Source organism: Filicampus tigris, chromosome 9, assembly GCF_054856515.1.
Source record: "Filicampus tigris isolate MCC_2025a chromosome 9, RoL_Ftig_1.0, whole genome shotgun sequence".
NCBI lineage: Eukaryota > Metazoa > Chordata > Actinopteri > Syngnathiformes > Syngnathidae > Filicampus > Filicampus tigris.
The window spans coordinates 10,625,999-10,647,506 of NC_141225.1; the positions used below are offsets into that span (position 1 = coordinate 10,625,999).

A 21,508-nucleotide genomic window follows, 5' to 3' on the forward strand; every position below is an offset into this window, starting at 1 on the left:
AAAATAATTGGTACACATTATAATTGAATTTAAAAAAAAACACTAAAATTCTTCTAAGTGAGGATATACCACCAATATGCGTTTTCCCCCGAAAAACGGGTGTTGACCCCCCCCTTCACCCCCAAAATAATATTGAAAAAAAAATCTGCAAATGTGCAAGTGCCAACAAATATAAAGGGGGCCACTGTATATCGTTGTTAAAGCACATTTGTATTAATCAACTCATCCCCTTAATGGACTTGAGTATATAACTGCCCCCATCTGCTTTTTTAAAATCACAAGTATTTAGCTTTGTTGTTTCTGGTGTTTAGTGCAGCATCTATTTTACTGTGTCCCAACCCTAATTAAAACTGCCGAGACATGTAGAGACCATCCCAGGGGATTGCTATGATGTGCTGCGACATATTAATTATCAATTAGTCTTTCTTGGACATTTTGTCTCAGAAGTGGTTTGTCAGTCAATATTTGGAATGAAACAAGACCACCACCACCACCACCAAGAAGCCACGCTACCCCTCATCACAAACACACACACACACACACACACACACACACACACGCTTGCATGCGCACACACAGGTTGCGCACAGGTCTTACGTTGCAGAGGGAGTGCGTCCGGTGACGGGGGGAGTTGATGTCGCTGGGCGTGGATGAGCGGTCCCCGTCGGCGGCCGAGGCGTCAGAGATGACAGACGGCTGGCGCGAGTGGCAGGGGCTGATCCTGACCACAGCTAGGGGTGGTTGGATGCCACAAACACACGTACACGAATACACACACGCGCACACACATACATACACGTGGTCCCAGAATTGAAATAATCCCACTGTTAGTTTGAGAAACCTCAAGGAAACCCATTATTAGTAACACCAAGACACACTGCAAAGGCCATTTCATTAGGTACACATGCATCTTTGACAGTGGTGGGAAGTAACTGCATCGAAATTCTTTGTTACCGTACTTCAATTGATTTTTCACATACTTGTACTTTACTTGAGTATGTATTTGTCTAGTGACTTTTTACTTGCACTCCCTATATTTGAAAAGTGATGTCTGTACCTTTGCATGACAGCCGTCCACAGCAAGTCTGCGTTCACGCCGACCGCCCGATCAGATAAAAATAATTGAATATTTTCACAAAAGCAAACGACTGTGGTTAACTTCCCAAACCCCTTTTAGAGCCATGGGTGATTCATTAAATAAAACAATGAAGCTGACGAAGCACAACCAAAGCATTACAGCGATTAATTTTTAACAAAAAACAGGCTTACACAAATGTATATCACCTAACTACTTTCACTTATTAACTAAAAAAAAGGCGACACAATGCCGCACAACACTTCTCAGGCAGTTCAAGAGATTTAATAGTTTTGGTCTTTTAAGCACTTTAAATTGGCTAATAATGCATAAAAAATATAACAGACGACGTGGGGAGTGACCAATAGCATCCATTTATGAAAAATTTTGAAATCCAAAACATTGAATTCCATCCAACAGCGACTATTCTTGACATTAAAATTACATTTTTACTTTTATATTTAAAAACCTAAAATACAATAAAATAAAATAAAATCATATATCATCTTATCCTTCAAAAAAGTCGTTATACAAACCTGTTTCTTACTACATTTTTTTTTTTTTACTGTATTTCTTTTTTGTTATTTTCATTCTATTTATTTACGCTTATTATTGGTTTATTTTTGTTTTAAACAATCTACTGTGTGCTGTTCTAAACTACACTCCTGGAACACTTGAATTTCCCCTCTGGGGAAACATTAAAGCAGTGTTTCTCAAACTTTATTAATCCAAGGCACGTATTTCACATGGGAAAAAAACTCACGGCACACCACTTACAAAAATAATTCACAAAAACTGGCAGAGCTGGGCATACCGCCTTTGTGACGGACCAGTCCACCTATCCGCCTATGACGGATGCGCATTTTGTACTCAATAAAGGATACATTTTTAAAAAAAAAGTTGGATTAAGCATAAACAGAAGTGGATTTTCGTCCGTCTATGTAATCGTCTATTTTTGCGGCACACTGGCTGGGAATCACTATCTTATTTCAGAGTCTGTACTTTTGAAAAAAAAATTGAGTAAAGGAGTTGATTCAGAACTTCTATTTTACCGGTCCCATTTTCACAAGTATATGTACTTCGAATGACGCGTGACCACTTTTCCCACCATTGATCTCGAACACGAGTTATACCTAATGAAGCGCCCGTCGAGAGAGGGGGTTGCTACCTTGTCTGTCGGCGTTGTGTCCGTGGTAGAGGGTCTGCTGGCTCTGCCGGATGGCGGCGGTCAGCGGCAGGTCGGCCTGCATCACCCACTCCTGACTGCCGTTCACCACGGGCTCGGCGGTGCCGGCGTTGGTGGTGGAGGCTAACGAGTGGCGCTTGGGTACGTCTTTGGTCAGCGTGGCTAAGGACTGCTTGGCCTGGTCAAAGGCGGAAGGAACGCTAAGATGTGAATGAACGCTGCATCATCACTTTTTGATGACAAACTGACATTGAAAACTCATGCTTGACATTAATTGACCGAGACCAAAATGAAGGAAATGTTCTCTATAATTGTAGTTTTAGTTAGTTTAAACAAGTCAACCCAAACATATTTTTTTTCAAGAATATGTTCTATGCAAGCTCACTAGTTGAAACAAGGCATTCTTAGAAATATTGCGTTTGTGGAAGAAGAGTTAATCCGCCCGTTTTTAGCCATCTCCGGGGGCGGCCATTTTGTCACTTCTCTCGACTGAAAATGACATCACAACTGCTCGGGGCCAATCGATAACGGTAACGACCAATCACGGCTGACCTGTTTTCGGAAGCTGAGCTGATTTCCACTTTAAGATGTAATTTCAGTTAGTTTTCGCTTTTTTTTTGTTGTTTTCTTTAAAGCATTTTCATTTTCTTTTTGTTAAAGAATTTTTTTTTAATTTGTAGTTATATCATTAGTTTTTGTTAATTGTAATAACGTAGCTTATACTTGTCTGTACCGAACTCGGACAGAATTCTTGGTGCACCTCTTGCATTGGATCCCATTCGAAACAAGAGCATGTAAAATGACAGTTAGCCGAGTTCACTCACCATGGTGAGCTCGGCCTCCAGCTCCTTGATCCTGTTCTCCTTCATGTCCAGCTGAGAGCGCAGGATGTTGGCCTGCTCCGTGGCCTCTTTGGTCTGTCGCCTCAGGTCCCACTTCTCCCTCTCCAGCACGTCCTTCTCCTTGGCCAGCACTCTCACTGCATCCTCACTCTCCTGCAAGAAGAAACGCAGCGGATGGTCGGCTTTGAAGCGTTGATGGCGGGCTGAAAAGTGATACCTTTCTGTGCTGGTCGTAGTTGCGTATGAATTCTCGGAGCTGGTCCTCTCGGCTCTCCAGTGTCGTGTAAAGCTGCTGCATCTGACTCACCAGGTCGCCCTTCTCGCCTTTTAGGCGTTTACGGTCGGCTTTCATGGCTGCAACGTTCAAGCAGTTAGTATCAATGATGTGAGCGGTGACTGAACTACCGGTACGTGCACAATAATGTCATTGTTAAATGAAAAGCTCTCAAATCGAATGTGAGCATTATTATCTTTAAAGTTGATACAGCCCTCAAATTGGATCTCATTACGTATAATGGAATCAGTTGAAACGACAGTGGCAGCCATTAAGGCTGCGTTAAAAGACTTTCTCGATCCATAAATTTGATTAAAAAACAAGCTAATGTGAACATTCAGAGCACCTGTAGAACATAATTCTCTCATTACACTTGGAACATTTATCCATCTAGTCCACCATTTTCTAAAGCACTTGTCCTCCTTGGGAGTTGTAGGTGAGCCGGAGCCTATCCCAGTGACAGAAGCAGGATACACCTTGGACTGTTTTTAAGCCAATAGCAGGGCACATATAAATTAATTTCCACTAACTCCAATGGACAATTTTGACATTTCAATGAACTTAAATTGACTTAGTGAGAGAAGCAGCATTCGCCCTGGACTGATCATCAGCCAATCATAGGTCACATAGCAAACAAACAAACATTAATACTCACTTTCAAATCTATGAACACGTCAGATAATCAAAACGGTTATGCACAAAATACTACACTGTGAAACTATTGTGGACAGCAGTTTGGTGAGCAAGTGGCTAACACATCTGCTTCACAATTGTAAGGATTTCCGTTTGAATTTTGGATAGATTCATGTTCGGTTCACTGAACCTGCTCGTGGGCGTAAATGTAAGTGTGAACGGTTGTTTGTCTATACGTGCCCTGCGATGGGCTGGTCGACCAGTCCAGGGTTTTAAGCTCAGTAAATTCAGCTGAAAGCCACAAGGAGGCACTGTAAAGAAGTTGCTGCAGCGGTAACTGAGAGGTGAACATCTGATTAGATGCAATAAATGAGCACTAAGAGATCAAACTATTTCGCCTTGCACTTTTCTTACAAAGAAACAACCTTCACCGCACGTGTTGCACCCTCGCGCCCGCCCGCCTGGCATTCCTGCTGTCAGAGCCCGCGTCCCATTCATATTTGACACTCCGCATTCCAAGCCAGTTTAGTGAATGTTACACAACACATCTGACAGCTCATCCTTGAGAGTGACATAAACACTGTTGCCTAACTAAATCCAAACTCTGCTAAAAGTGGATAGCAGCTGCTGTGTTGCATAATGCATCATCTTACAAAACAACGTGGGATAATAGGTGCACAACAAACCACATTAATCGAAAATATTTTTTTTTTATAAATAAATAAAAAACTCACTTCTCGTACCTCTTTTTCACAATACTTACCAAAATGTACAATTGAAATGAATAAGGAACTACTAAAAACAGTCCATAGACTGCAGTCCAGACCGGAAATGAATGACAAAACTCTACTAATTTTATATACTATGTATCCCGCTCATCTAAAAATAGATATACTGTACACTGGTGCCTTGAGATCAGGGTTTAATATTTTCCATGACTACGCTCGCAACTTAAAACACTCGTACTGTATTTTAAATCATCTTTCCCCTTTGAGCTGAATAGAAATGCTTTTAATCCGTTCCAGCCTTCACCAACAAACACATTTTTTGATAAATGTCACTGGTACTTTATAAAAGCATAGAGTAAAAATATAATTATATAGAAAGTAATAGTAATAAACAGTTTGTGCATCATGATGTAATGCTTCATCAATTGATTCTGCTGCTCCTTCTGGTGTGTCCGCCTTGGCCACTGGGGGCAGTATAATGCAGTGATAAAGACAAATGAAGAAGAGTTTCTCTACATTCACATTGTCGCCACTCTCAGTGACTCATTAAGCTACAATAATCGTCTTTTTTGCAGAGGATAAATAATATATGCCTATGTGTATTGTGATATTAAGCATTAAGCCTTTCTTTGGGCAGTTGTTTGGTCAATTTAAATACACAAAGTGCAATTCTCTTTGTTTTGTTTAGTTTGACAGTAAATGTCAACTGGGAGTGCCATTAAACAGCTTGAAGCCTCTTATAAAAAAAAAAAAAATAACTGTTTACAATTTGCCAAAGGGAGTGCTCGAGCCATACGTATCATACAATTATATGATAAAAAAAAAAACTTGCACAACAGAAATAAATACAGCTAAAAATAGCCACAGTCAATGCATGTTCAGTCAGTACGTGTCGTATCATTAATGCAATCGCTCCTCTTGCCAAGTTACTCATGATAAACCGTCACCTTGAAAAACACAATTAGAAAGCTTGACTAGAAATAGTTGATCTGACCTTGTAAGGCCTCCTTTGCGCGGTCCAGTTCCTGCTCCTTGTCGCCCAGCTGTACGTGGAGATCGGCTGCGGAGAGCAGACCTGCGGTTCCTCCTCCCTGTGACTCCTCTTGCAGGTCTTTGCCCAGCATGTCCTTCATTTGCCGCAGTAGATGCACCTCATCCTGAAGCTGGGCCACCTCCTCGTGCAGCAACACTGTGGACAAACACAAGACAGGAAAGGAGTGAATAAACTTTTGAAACTTAACTTTACGGTAATAAGGCGCACTAGCTCATCATTAGCGGAAGGTAAAATGATTCATTTGCAAGCATTGTTTAGCCTTGACGAGATATGCGCACGACTAATTCCCATTGTACTTCTTGATCTTTTTTTTTTCTTGAGTCCCATTTTAATGACAAACAACAAATTAACAAATTACAAAACAAATTAATCGCAACATTTCCCATGATTAATTGATTAATCATATTTTTCTTTATATATATATATATATATATATATATATATATATATATATATATATATATATATATATATATATATATATATATATATATATATAGTGCAATACTCAACATTCCCCACTATACTGTATTTTTATTCTTATCCAATGCTGTTCCTTATATTTCACTGCAGCACTGCAGCACTGTCACTTAAAGGATTTTTTTCCTCTGTACATGCTAAAAAAAAGTGTTTCTTCATACTAGATGTAGATGTATGTTGGTGTGTATAAACATGTGTATATGCGCATGGTTACTGCATATATTTACATTGTTTTTTGATTGTGAGTGTTTACTGTTAATGTTATACATTAACGGCTACATTATGCCGCCGTCTCTGTGTGACCTATATCTTTGCTGCTGTAACGCTGAAAATGTCCCCACTGTGGGATCAATAAAGGCCTTCTTATTCTTATTCTTATACACACACACACACACATACTGTATATGTAGGAATACATATCACAGGCCAGGCCAGGTTCATCCCAGAGTGCTGAATGCTTTCCCTAGTAATAAAACACCCTCCCAGCCCTCAGGGAAAACAGTCAAGCAAACAGGAATAGCAGGACACAGGACCTGGTGGGCATGTTTGACAAGATTTGGGGGAAAAAAAGGACAACTTTTTGTACTTTATATGTGACAATAAAGCATTCCAACCATCCATTCACTCTACCACCAAAGTGGTTTGGTTTGCTCCATGAAATCCAAAGTCCCCCCTCAACTACTACGCTGCAGGAATGATGGTGGATGGATTTATAGTGGGCTCGTTCCAAGTGCAGCTGCAGAGACTCTCAGAGACACGTAAAACATCTCCAATGCGTTGAGAATACTTGACGAGAAATCACACGGAAAAAAGTGCAAGCAGGAAGTCAATGTTTAAGTTAGAGGGGCCTGCGGTACCACCACAAAGGTCCGCAGATGCAGGAGCCCCGCAAGCTAAATCCACTTCCTGATCTGTTTACCTTTATTTGCTCAGGGGAGCCCAGCTGCTGCTTTTAATGCACGTGTGCAGCTTTACATTCAAAAGAGGCTGTTTAAAGTCGAGTGGATAAAATGAAATTGAATAAAATGAAATATAATTAAACAAGATTGAATAAAATAAAATACAATAAAATAAAAATGGCTGTTGCTCGGAATACACGGGCAACTTATCGCACTGGGCATCTTGCAAATGACATTTATCTGCTCCCATAAGAAAGAACACTGCAATTGCAATTTGAGAAAAGTAATAATATTCTACATACAGTTGTGCCATGAGACAAGAGCGACCCGACCGACGAGTTTTTCAAGGTATTTTTACAATTTTTGATTTTAACATGCCATTAAAAATATGAGATACAAGCACTGTATGATAGCAATGTACTTAACTCACTTCACAACCAGCAGCAGTTTGGCAGACGGTAAACGATTCTTCAAAAAAGAGGCTTCAACATGTTTACTGACACTCCCTGTTGAGATTTACCATCAAACTAAATATCAAAGGAAAATGATTGTATGTCGTTTACTTAAAACAACATAACTTTTCCACCAGCTCAATGCTACCACACAATGGACAATGCCATTGACGGGCTACCAAATAGCATCGCATCTCCGTTATAACCCTCTAAGCAAAGGATATTTGAACACAAACAGTGGGGAAACACTTGTAGACAAACAAAATAACATTTTCTTTATAATCTGTGAAGAACAAGCACTAATACAGTAGCTTACTATAAATTTTGACCGCCGCCTCCATGTATGTCTGTACTATAGTTACTGCAGGTGGCCAAGGCCCGCACAGCAGAGGGAGCAGCACAATGTCCATTGGACTAATTTTACTGCTGTGAATAAAAACTGCATGCTTGTAGCCTTTAGAGGCAGATTTTGCAATTAAACAGCGCGTGACGTCGGCATGTCACAAGTTGGAAAGAGTGAGATTCTAATCCTCCCCAGTGTCAAACTATTCACCGCAGCCTCTCCTTTAAAGAGCAATTCAAACGGAACGAAGCCATTTAAACACACTTTTTTATCAAGTGAGATCACACACCTCTGATCTTCCATCAGGTCATTAAGCTCCTCCTACCGCAGAACACCAGGCCGCTCTGCCTCCTTTTACTCGTTAGCCCGCCCGTTCAATTAACCTCCCGGCCCGGCTTCTTATTAAAGTGTCCATCAAACAATCACTGGCCAGGAGAGACTCTTCACTGCCTTGCCCTGTGATAAGACCACACAAACACACACGCGCGCGCACACACTCAAAGGAGAGTGGGCAAAGTGCCAAGGTGATTGGCTGCAAGAAAAGGTGGGGGCATCGTTTTTATTCACTGAAAGGCAAATTGTGGTGTTGTGGTAACATAAATTGAACTATTGAAGCACTTGATCAAATTAATGCTGCTGTGCTAAAATGTACATTCTCCTTCTTTGATGTTACCATGAAAATAAGTTACGATAGGCTTACACCACTTGAGTTAACTTTGAAATTGTGTACATTTAGGTCACAGTGTATGTTTGAACGTGGATACTTCTGCTGCTGGATGAAGTGCGAACACGCGATATACTAAAAGTGGCTCACAAATATGTTCATACCCCTTTGAACTTTTCCATTTTTTTCACGTTGAAACCGCAAATTCGCATGCATTTTATTGGGATTTACTTTGACGCCCCTAAATATAACCCAGTGAAACCAAGTATGGCAGTTAATAGAGTTGTCATTGCTGTACATTCAATTGACTTTTGCGATATAAAATTTTATCGGCTATTTTTTGCTGCCGTTGACATTGACTTTAAGAATGACACAATTGATTTGAAATGCAATGCATTGCGCTTGCATGCCCATTCATATATCTAACCAAGTTTTCAAGTCATTATTATAGGACTTTTATCAAATATTGGAGTCAAATTAATCGAAAACTATATCGATTATTAATAACTGGTCGAAGAACATCAACTTTAAATTGTCCAAATCCTCAGAATTGTATTTGAACAGTAAATATTCCCAGATTTCTGTAGTCCTCCATGAAATAACATATACATATATATATATATATATATACACACAAATATATACACACATATACACATGTATATACACATATATACACACATATATATACACATACATATCTCTCTCTCTCTCTCTCTCTCTCTCTCTATATATATATATATATATATATATATATATATATATATATATATAATATGTATATAATAATAATATATAATAAATGTGTGTATTTTTCTGACTTCTTATGGACTGAAAGAGTAACTGAATCACAATTAGTTAATGTCTGCAGTGTCAGTGTCCGGTTTGAGTAAAGGGATGTAAATGTATTTATTTTTCTTTTATCTAATTTATCGAGAAAATAATTGACGGATGAATCGATTATAAAGCTATTATTGTTTGATTTTATTGCATGGATTGACTGCAGTTGGCATACTGTACAAGGGGCATATCGGCACATTTGAATCATTTGATCAATAGAAAGCCACAGTGAGGGCATTATACTTGGTAAGTAGATTTGTGGAAACAGTTGTATGGTGTCATTCTAAAGCTGGAGGTCTATCTGACAGCCTCCTGTAGATATTATTGGACAACAGAGGCGGCCTTGGCTCACAGTGATCATTGCACTGCAGGAGTTTGTAGGAAAGACGGGCCGCCCGGGCAGGTTTAACGACTTTAGCTCGCCTGAAACAAACGTGCGAGTGTTCAAAGCGAGGACAGCGATAACGGCTGTCATTCCTTTGCAAAAAAACCAAACAAAAAGAACTCGACAGTGTTTCATCCGGCGCGAGCTCCTACTGAGCCGTCTTTACAAGTGTGCAAGGCATCAGGGAGAACAGAAATATAATATTGCGGAGAATTAAGAGTCAAAGCAGTTATAATCGCCGGGATTAGTCTTCTTTTTTCAGTTGCGACGATGATCTGGGAAGACAACCTGACCGTTTATTTTGGCGCTTAGACTTCCCGCACGAACATCAACCCATTGCATATTTTCCCCGTAAAATTACAACGAGGTTAAAAATAACTAATCATAATCTACCAACAAATGGACGGCGACGCCCACCGCATAGTCAAATCCAAACTGCAACAGGCAATAAATAATACTGCAAGCCAAATGTTCCGCTTGGGTGCAGAACGCTGAAAAGGACTAATGCAGCAATTAGCGGATAAGAGCGGGCGCTTCATCAAACAAACGGGAAAAGTCTTTGAAATTGTGTTGATAAGACGCATCATCACAAGGATGGAGCAGAGCAACAGACTCCTCATCTTCCTTCTCTGAGGACGTGTTACATAAAGTGAGGTACATCCCATAATTGGGATGAAATTGAGGCTTCTCATCCGTTCCGAGCAAAGACAATCCTGAGTGATTATCCCGTGGTTTGGGGTGTGTTGTGAGTGATTTTTTTTCTTTTCGATTCCGCTCGGAAAAGGGTCAGGGCCAACAATCATATCTATAAAAATATATTTAAAGCAGGGTACAGACATTCTGCTCATTGGGACGAATTTGAGCTTTTTTCACAAGTTTCAACGTCAACAACGGTCCAATTGTCGACTGTCTCTACAAATCAAATCAAATCAAATCAAATTTTATTTATTTATGTTAAACCGGTTCAGTATTTACGATGACAAATACTCACAGCCTCAGACTCTAAGATTGTGATGTGGAACGGAACCACAGTCAATTAGGAAGCCACCTGAAGCTGCTGAGTGTTTGCATATTCACCGCAGTAAAAATGAAACAGACAAATGTTTGCCACCACAATGTCGTTACAAAGTAAGCTAACCATTAGCCTGTAGCTTATTTTCCAGCGAGCTGGATGCCCTGTGGCACCATGCTGCCTCTCACAGGGCAGTTTTGGTACCACAACACAATTCAGGTTTGACTCGTGATTGTCGGAGGCCATCAGTTGTGTCTAATATGCTGTGTTGGCCATCATGAGCACACCACACACTAGAAGAGCAGCAAGAACATACTGTGCTAGCCGTTTTTTCCTCATCATTTGCACGGTCACATTTTCAAAAAAATTGGTTGATGTTAAGAATCGGTACGCGTGTACCCAGCATAGCGTGTGCGCTGGTGTGTGCGGCTGGCTATTTCTGCACTCCATTACCAGAGGATCACCGGTCCGGTGAGCTTTGCCCTCCGTCTAATTACAGTGTCAAGATCAGACTCATGGGCTCTTGATTAAACACATCGTCCAGGTAACAGACGAGCCTTGGATGATTGCAACCTGCGTGCACTGGAATAACTCAGAAGAGTTTGGTAGCCACAGCCTGTCGAGAAGGCTTGAACATATTCATATTCTTATTCTGCCAGTGAGTCACGGGGCACGTATGGACAAACAAGCAGAGATGGGCATTCGGACTGACGAAATGTAAGGACGAAAGCGGTTTAAAAGGACGAGGACAGATTGTTTCTATGGATAAGGGTGGAGGGACGATGACGGAAAGTTGCCCAGGTCGCGTTACCCATAATAGGGTAACGCGTCCATCGCTGCAAACAAGCTTCGACAATCCCATCCAAACCTGTGGGCAATTTAGAGGGTTAATGAATGTAACATGCATGTTTTTGGAATGTGGGAAAAAGTATGCAAACTCCACTTTGGAGGGTGGAAGCGGAGATTCAAATCCCAAACCTGAGAGCCGTGAGATCTTAGTGAGAATGCCATTTCGATTGTTGCTGCTGTTTTGGTTTGCAACAAGTGGGCTTTGATTTGAACACGTTCCACGTTTGAATGATTGACTTTCATATTTTTGAATGAATCCATGTGGTGATGAGGGAGACCTCTATTTGAGGTAAAAGTGTTTATATTCCTAAGTGGAGGTGACGTCTATTCAAGTGAAGGCTATTTGAAGAAATATGTTTATCAAAGAATAGGTTGGCTTTCTGTTCTGTGTGCAGTCATCTGAGAGATTGTTTACATGCTTCAGTAGATGCTTCTGGGCATGATGGGGGATACGCCATGGGGAGGATACCCTAATGAATTACTATTGGGTTTATGTTACAAAGGAGCTGAGCGCCAGGATGCCAAACGCGGAGAGCTGTAATTGATTCACGCGGTTATCACGCGCACACCGGGCTCGTGTCCAAGGACGTCACCGCCGGGGCTGGCGACAACGCACGGACAACGCTGCTCATATCTCAAGCCGTCGTCGCGACAAGACGAGCGTTGGTACTGACACTGTGAAGCATATCACTGGGTGACAAGGGGAATTTCAATAGAAATCAATTTGTTGGATTTATGTGCATGACCATTATATGGGGTAGGTGTGTTTTAAATTCAGGTAGCTACTGATAACATAGTCCGCTCTCATTGGTCAGACATCCGAGCAGTCCGTCTTATCGTCGCTCAAATGTTGGATTAAGTCCAGCATTTGCTACTGGGAACTACTGCCTCTCATTGGCACTGTGAAATGTGAAGAGAACTTCCTTGAGCGGTACTTGCTTTTTAAGTTTTTCCTTTTCCAAAGGTAGGGCAGCACCAGAAGCGGAGAAAGGGCGAGGGGAAGGGGGGGCGGTCGCCCCAAGGCCCACAAGCTCACAAGGCCCATGATAGGTCCCCGTTTTGTAGGATGCGTTCATGTATAGTCGGAAATTTTTCTGCCACAGACCGGTTCATACAAGTCTATACCGTTCGGGCCCGGCCCCGTAACTATTCACATTGAGAATGCTCCGCCCCCTCTGTGCTGATACCTACGCTCCGCCCCTGGGCAGCGCACAACCTCCGAGGCCTGGGCGATAAATCAATATCAATATATAATCGCCATAGACACGTGATGAATATCAATAGAAAATATGTTTGGTAATATGTTTGATGGAAAAAAAATATGGAAGAAAGTCCACGCCGCGCCAAGCCAAGCCATAGAAAATCCGTGTACAATACATTGTGTTTTAAGACAATTATTTAAGCATATTTATAATTTCATATGTACCTGTGGATGAAATAGCAAGGCTTTTGGCAAAAATGTATGCAAGCATCCCCTAATACACACACTGGGGATTTCAGGTTTTGCCATTATGCTTCAGAATGTCTTTAAAAAAAGGATGTCATGCGCTGAAATGAATGCGGAAAAAAAGAGAGAGCACGAAAAGAAATTGTTAATAAGAGCGGAAAGGTCAAATCACTAGTTTGGCATGTGAAAGAAACTATGGGAATGTGTTTAATATTTGTTTTTTCAAATGTTGGTTTGACATTTCTTTAAAGTACAAAAAAATGACTGGACTTGGCAACGGGTTTGTTTCATGTTGCAGCTGTTCTGATAACCTTAATTTAAATCTGGTTTCTGTTTATATTCATTGCAACAGTTGACAAAATACTAAGCACATTTTGTTTAAAAAGGTTTGTTTATTTGACTTTTTCATAGTCGTGTTCACCTCTTATTAAAGGGTAAATATTACATTTTTAAAATAGATTTACTTCTTTTTACCCATTTTCTTAAATAAACAAAATCAATAATTATCAATATCGACTGATGTGAAATATCGTGATACACTTTTCAGCCTTAGAGCCCAGCCCTAAAGCCTACTCTGCCAATTAGGTGGTTATAACTAACTAACTAAGTAACTAACTAACTAACGAACTAACTAACGAACTAACTAACTAAATAATAGTGGTTAAAATAACAGGATAAATAAATAAGATATAGGTATTTATGTGTTTACATGCTGGACATACAATCCATACAGTAGACATACAGTGCAAGCGTACATAGAGTACTTGTACATATTATATATCCATGTACATCAGTACATTCATTGCATACATACATACATACATACAGTAAACTAGCTCCCTTTCTTATTGGGAAAAGAGAACAACACCAAGAATGTGGTTACATGTGAGGACATATGTTTGATTTTCAACTGCTAAATCAGGAAGCTGTTGTGCAACTGTTGTGCTGTTGTGGAGTTAGTTGCGCTTCTGTGAGCTGATTGGCTAATCGTTAGTCTAAGCCTTGGCGCTCATCGCATTGATCAGGCTTCATCTGGAGAGAGCTGTTTCCTATCGCGATGCCAGACGACTCGGCAGAGATAATGCACGCATTCCAGGCTTGTCTACAAAGTGCTCCACGGTGACGCATGAGGGCGTGATACAAAAACACTTGTGTTCGAATGATTGAGAAGGCCGTCGGTAGAGCACAGACCTCCACCAAGGCCCAACAATCCCAATGTACAGGGTGAGATCATTTCATTACAGTCCTGTAGGTGGCACTGCAGTGCATCTGTCTGGGCGCCGTCTGTCACCAGTGCAAGCTTTTTTTCAACACAACTTTATGCGCTGTTTCAACTAACTAACTAACTAACTAACTAACTAACTAACTAACTAACTAATTAACTAACTAACATCCCTTTTATAGAAACAAAAAGTATTTATATAATATAGTAAAACTGCAATGCACATGTAGAGTGGGATACAATAAAAAAAACAAAAAACATATCAATTACATGATCACAGTCCATTCATGTACCAAATAGCGTGTCCACTAAGTGTTTATTCATGCGGTTAAAGTGAAGTCCCTTTTTAATACTGGCAAGCAGGATTATTATGCGTACAGAAAATTAATATGGCTATGACAGAGATAAGCTCTGCAGAGAGTGATAAAAGCCGCATATACAATACATGGCTTTAAATATTAACTAAAGAATGGTCCGAACAGCACAATGAGCACAATGATCAGCACACTATAAGCCATTGAGGAACATCATCAAGGTTATTTGTATGTGCTTTGAAGGAGAGGATTTCAACATGGCGGTTAATGCGAATTCGTTACTATGCAGAATAGAATGCTAGTCCTTGAATCATATCACAAAGGCTACATCAAATAATAGCAAAATCTCCAAATTAAACAGTAGTGTGGTGTTGCATGTGGGGCCTCCATTGACGTCACTTTCACAAGCACACTGAGAGTGGAGTGTGATGATACCATCTGCTTTTTTTTGTTGTTGTTTTTTTGTTGCTTTCCTCTCTTTTTATACAATCTGTCCTACAGATATTCATCTGGAATTTGAGATTGTGATTACAAAAACAACAAAGCCACAAAAACACAAATGGAAGATACATTTTTCATCCAAAATTCTAACAAATACATGAATATATACAACATAATTGAATAATAATAATAAATGTAATTCAATTAAATCCAGTCATTCATGCCAAATCTTTCATGAATGCAGTGTAGTGACTAATAAGTTGTTGGATACATAAAACTAACTAACTAACTAACTAACTAACTAACTAACTAACTAACTAACTAACTAACTAACTAACTAGTAATTAGACTAGACTTACTAACAACCAACCAACATACTAAAACTAGCATGTCTGTAATCCAACTAAAAACAAATTTACTGACTGACTAGTACTAACAAGTATGTGATCCAACTAACTAATCAATCAACAAAATACTACTACAGCTACCACAACAACACTATAACTACAAATAACAATACAACTACTACTATTACTACTACTAATAATACACAATCATTCATATATAAACATACATAGAAATGAGCGCACACACAGTGAGTACTATGACATCGGCTTGAGCAGGGGTACCTAATGACGTTTGTCTGGAGAGATTAACCGTAACTCCACTAAACACCCCCAATAATCCCCAATTCCAACATACATGTACCGGTACAAAAGATACTATAGAGTATTAAATCCCAGCATGTGATCCAACGCAAACTCGCGCGAGCGAGCGTGCTTACGCCTGCTCGTATCAACATATCCACATACCACCATATTCATGCGCGCTGTGCTTACATTCTATTGCGCCAGATTAACAGATAAGCACGTCGTCTATAGGCACTATCTAGGTCGGCACACAATGACAAGGAGGTGGAGGAGATCTTTACTGCCAAAAATGCAATCTATTATACCGGTATTTGCAGTGGAAGCCTCGGGATGACATCAAGAATGCATGTACAGTATATGGAAAGTTGGAAATCACATGCTAAAATGTACAATGTACGACAGTGAACTCCTCATAGAAGATGGCACTTGGAGTAGTTGTACAATTTGGAATGATTATTCTTGTGTCACGTTGCTCAAATTTTAGATACAAGTGTTTTGAGTTATGAGTGTGTTCATGGAATTAATTAAATTCTGAAGTCAAGGCACCGCTGTTATAAGTGTCTAATATTGTAAAGCTATGATAAATACATCAAAATATCAAATGAATCTAAATAAATTCATATAGCTAAATTAAACAAACAATGAAAAAAAATGAATTTACATAAGTATAAAAATAAACAATAAATAATTCACATTTTTTTTAATTAGATGTAAATAAGAAGATATTGTGAAATATTTTCTGTGATAGTTATAAAATAATTCAAATTTTGTTTATAAAAAATAAATGCAGTTATATTCTAAAATAAAATATGCTATAATGCTAAATCATGCTAATTCAATATCACAACAATAAACTTTGAAAATTGTACAGTAATGAACTGCAATGCACTTTTTGCAGTGACTGCCTATGTGTAATAAAAGAAAAATATCATAACATTGCTGTTATTGTTAAAGGTTGCACTCATTTCAATGACAGTGACATCATCCATACACGATATCTTACTGGGAAATGAAAGTAGTGCAACAGTTACACCTTAAAAGTAATAACAGAGCATTAAAGCACACTGTGACCACGACTGAGACTGCAGTACACTAACAATGACACTGTGAACTTGAACCCACTCCAGTCTCGGCTCACGCACACACACCAAAAAATCCTGGACCTTAGGTGTGTGTGTGTGTGTGTGTGTGTGTGTGTGTCACTCACCGGCCTTGCCCTCCTCTCTGTCAGACCTCATGGCCTCGTTGGCCCTGGCTCGGCTCGGCTCCACTGTCAGGCCCGTAAGCGTGAGCTCTCATAGCAAATGGGAGCACACACGAAACACACACGGGCACACCGAACGACACGTTCAACACACTCAACATACGCCACCCGTGTGAGAGCGCTCGAGCGCCCAGGCCCCGCCCCAGAACAGGCCAGGTAACCAGGAAGTGATCCCTTGAGAGCGTGTTTCTTGTTCTGCCTGTGTTTGGAGGGACACACCCGGCACGTTGCCCTCCGCCTCCTGGAGGAGTACAAGAAGAAGGAGGAGGAGGCGGGGGAGGGGAGAGTGCACCTGAAGACTCAGGTGACATCAATCCAGGTGAGTCAAAGTCACACTGATGCCACCTGATGGCCGAGAGCTATAATAACACAGGACAGAACAAAGGAACCTTTCACACTGCTTTGAAAAGACGTGCGTGTCGTGTTTCTGTATCAGAGCAGTACCAGAGGAAGCCATTTCCTACGTCGCAATAACTTTCATTTTCTTTTCTATGACTATGAACAAATTCAGACTTTTTATAGTCGATGCTCAAGCGATGACAGTCGAGTCATTTCGACTAATCGATGACATCATTAATATTTTTTTTTGTGTGTGCCTCCAAGCAACACTCTCTCACACACACACACACACACACACACACAAACACAGGCCCCACCCCCCACAACTGAGTCATCCAATCACATTCGGACACTTTCACCGATTCACAGAAAGTTGGAAATTGGAAAAGTCTAACACCAACTCAAGTAACACAACTGAAACGTTGCTATTTGCCACAGTTTTCTGTGTAATGATAGTATATATTAAAAAAAGTAAGCGGGAGAGAATGATTTTCAATAATGTAATATAGCCGAGTTCTATAGATTGTTGCAAGAGTTTTATAAGCTCCGACTGTTTGTGAGATCCTGATCGTGTCTGTGGTTTGCAATTGGAGAAGAGAGTTGGGCAGGGGCGGGGTCTGGTAAAAGGAGGGAGAGCAATGCATGCGTGTGTGAGGAATTAAGGTTGTTGGTTGAGAGAAATGTGAGTTCAATATTTTTGGGCCATATTAAATGTTCACTTTCACAGTAAATGAACTGCGCTTGTCTTTGTTTCATTGTCAAATCAGACGTGGCAGTATAGTGTCTGTGTATGCTGTTACAGGAGGGCGTTTGGTGAACTCGCCTACGAATTACGTGAGGATTTAAGACTGTTCGTCAGTTGGCAGGTGCATTTTCAAATGACTGTGTTTATTATGCTTCAGGACAGGAGGCTATAGCATGTTTTGCAAGTGACCATGCTACCAATCTCATTTTTAGTTTCCACATGCTTGAAGAACCACTACTAGTTTGCTGTTGATGTTAGCGAGGCATCCATGTTGTTAATGTCAAAACACGTGATTGGCAATGAATTGACTTCAAGCTATAGCCATAAATGCGGAGAGGTAAAGTCGATGTATCTACTAGTCACCTCGTGCAGAGGCCCATGCCATTCCGCGGGCCATTTGGTAACCGGCTGCACAAATTGATTAGTTTCCGATCTGGAATATACATAAGCAACCCTATCATTACTACCATGAAATGGTCCTTGAAAAAAGCTTGGGGACCACTGTACTAGTCAGTTCAACCCATAGTGTGATTCCAATCACACGTCTCTGTGTGATCTTTAGCGGCACATTCTGAATGCGACAACTTTTTCCAACCAATTTTACAATAAAAAATTTTTTCCCCGTCCTAACATGATCACTTTTCTTTTCATCATATTTGATTTGATTTGATTTGTTTGCTGAATGATTATGACATGTGTAAGAATTTCCTTACTTTTTCCTCACTTTTCTCTTATTTTTCTACTTGCCTCAGAAAGCCTCCAATGAGGCCAATAAAAGCATTTTCACTTGTGGAGGCACTGCATACAACAGTGTGTCTCTGTGGTGCACGGACGCGCCACCAAACACAAATAGTTTGATTTGATCGGTGGACAGGAACTGTCGAGAGCTAACAATTTCTATCCAAACCCTTAAAAAGTCAATTTTCAATAATATGTCCCCTTAAGGCTTTTTAACACACACTAAAAATTGCTGCAATAACTTCTTCATCCAACTCCATTAAAACCAGACAGAACTTCTTTTGTTTTAATAGCTACACTTGTCAAAAGGAGAAGAAGTGGACTTCCTCCTCCAGCACTCAATCTCATCCACACTCATTGCTTTCATCCTGACATTTCTTCAGCTGCAACATTTCCACTCTCTCGCTGTCTTTTTTCCCCTTCAGCTTAACACCCTGCACCGGCGTGTCATTCATTGGCCGCGCTCGCTTTTAAAAGCCTGCAGAAGTCGTCAAAAAAAAAGCCCCCGTCGTTGAACTGTCAGTCTGCGTTATTAACAGAGCCGGGGGAGTGTAGCTAGAGAGCCGCAGTAGAGACAAACTGAAATATTAGTTATAGTCAAGCAGAGCGCAGGCTCGACTTTTGATGAAAACAAAGCACTAAAGGCAGATTTCTTTTGGCTCTCAAGCTCCCCCTGCAGTTGAGAAATGGAACTGGAGACGCGCACAGGAAAAGCACTGAAGGGCAAAAATGGATCAAAGGATGCTACATCACGACATTAGGTCATGCAGTGTTGCCATGGCGACCACAATACAATACAATACAATTTTATTCGTGTAGCGAGGATGCTAATCACCTTATTACCAGCCAGCGTCGCATCAACATGAATTTGAATCTGTTATTTTTGAGTCACATGATTACATACATATTGTTGCTTTGTCATGGAAAAAACAGCAATCAGGTCTGAACAGTGCCGTTAGCACTGAGGCTAGTGCTAACGCAACATGGGAGGTGTCCTGGCTAGTCAACCAACATTACAAACCACGAAAGTCAATCACGCAGGTTTTCTCCCCGCGCAATGGCAGATTGATTATCAACGATCTTAGAATTATGGTAGTTTAATTTTACTTCTGTATTACAATAGTAGCAATAGCAGTGAGGCTATTGCTAACACAAAGTGGGAGATGTCCTGGCATGCCCACCGAGACTACAGGCCAGGGCACAAAATATAATTTTCCATGGCAACGGCAGAGATAGGGTCACTGATGGTGTAGTGGTACACACGCCTGAGTTGTGTGCAGGCAGCGTGGGATCGGTTCCCGCTCAGTGACGGTGTCTGTGTGTGCCCTGCGACCGGCTGGCGACCAGTTCAGGGTGTAGTTCGCCTTTCGCCAATTGTCAGCTGGGATAGGCTCCAGCACCTCCCCGCGACCCCTTACAGGATAAGCGGTTTGGAAGATGACACGTGACACATGAACGGCAGAGATGCTAGCTTCTTTACTGCAAGCCAGCGAAGGACTGACAAAATTCAAAGCTGTTTATTTATAGACAAATTGCTACACATTCATACTTTAGGATCTGAATGTTTTTTTCGCATAAATATATGGGATATTACAATTATGTTCTAGTCTTATGATGTTGTAATTTTATCACTTTAAAAGTACAAATTCATTTTCATAAACTAAAAGGTTCACGTAAAATCACAGCTAATAAATCACAATATTAAAATTTTGCCTTTTAAAATTCCACATTTATTCCCATTTATTTCCCCCTCCTAAGAAATTACAACATTCTTTTTGTAATATTCTAAAAGAAGCTCTCAGAGAGATTAATAATATCCATTCATCCATTTTCTGAACCGCTTCTCCTCACTTGGGTTGAGGACACGCTGGAGCCTGTCCTGTTATATACAAATATATGTATAAAAGGTACAGATAATTCTGGTAATAATTTCTCCTGAAGGTGATTTTTTATGGAAATATACTTTAGTATTATAAAAATATAGCGCTGCGATACTGATGTGCCCAGAACGATGGAGCCTAACAGCAGAATCAGCAGGTGTAAAAAGAAATGGACAAATGGGTTTATGGATGTGTGATCAATAGCTCCTGATGATGGTTTCTCTTTGCAGAGCACATACACGGTAATTATAGGCTGGTCAGTGTAATTATCTCACAGACTTTGGTGCAAAAAAAAAAACAAAAAAAAAAACGTATTTGTGAATATGAAGAAAATAAGCAGCCTCACTGATGCAACTCCAGCGCAATTACTTCTTTTCAAAGTGGAAAGTCTTTTTTTACTCGGCACACTACAACATCCAAAGCCTGCAGTGTTGTGTAAGGTGGCCAGCACACACCTTTGCTCCCTGATTTAACCTCCCTCCTGTCTCTTTTAACTACCCTGATAAATCCCCGCACACATGGTCGCCAAGGCAACGCCTATCTGGCTCACTCTTTCTATACCGGAGGCGAGCGTGTGTGTACCTTTGCCCAGCGAGCAGTCGGGAGAGCCGAAGTCCATCAGGCTGGAAATCTCTGCCGGGTAGCACATGTCAGTCACCACCGTCTTCTGCCTGTGATGCACGGCTGCATCTGCAAAGAGGGAAAAACAATGCGACAATGAGAAGGGAATTGACGTCAAATTTTAAAGCAAA

At 40.5% G+C, this 21,508-nt stretch overlaps 1 protein-coding gene across 6 annotated transcripts in view; it reads right to left on the reverse strand.

The window, feature by feature from the left end:
• Window positions 1-21,508, reverse strand: part of kaznb (kazrin, periplakin interacting protein b) — a 102,104-nt gene that overhangs the window by 9,760 nt on the left and 70,836 nt on the right. For all 6 annotated transcript variants that reach the window (XM_086039610.1, XM_086039605.1, XM_086039607.1 and 3 more), the window contains 6 exons: window positions 21,339-21,446; window positions 5,733-5,927; window positions 3,321-3,457; window positions 3,086-3,256; window positions 2,244-2,439; window positions 598-731 (listed from right to left, as the gene is read on the reverse strand). In XM_086039610.1, the coding sequence (XP_085895736.1) occupies window positions 598-731; window positions 2,244-2,439; window positions 3,086-3,256; window positions 3,321-3,457; window positions 5,733-5,927; window positions 21,339-21,446 (941 nt within the window). The remainder of the gene's footprint in view (window positions 1-597; window positions 732-2,243; window positions 2,440-3,085; window positions 3,257-3,320; window positions 3,458-5,732; window positions 5,928-21,338; window positions 21,447-21,508) is intronic.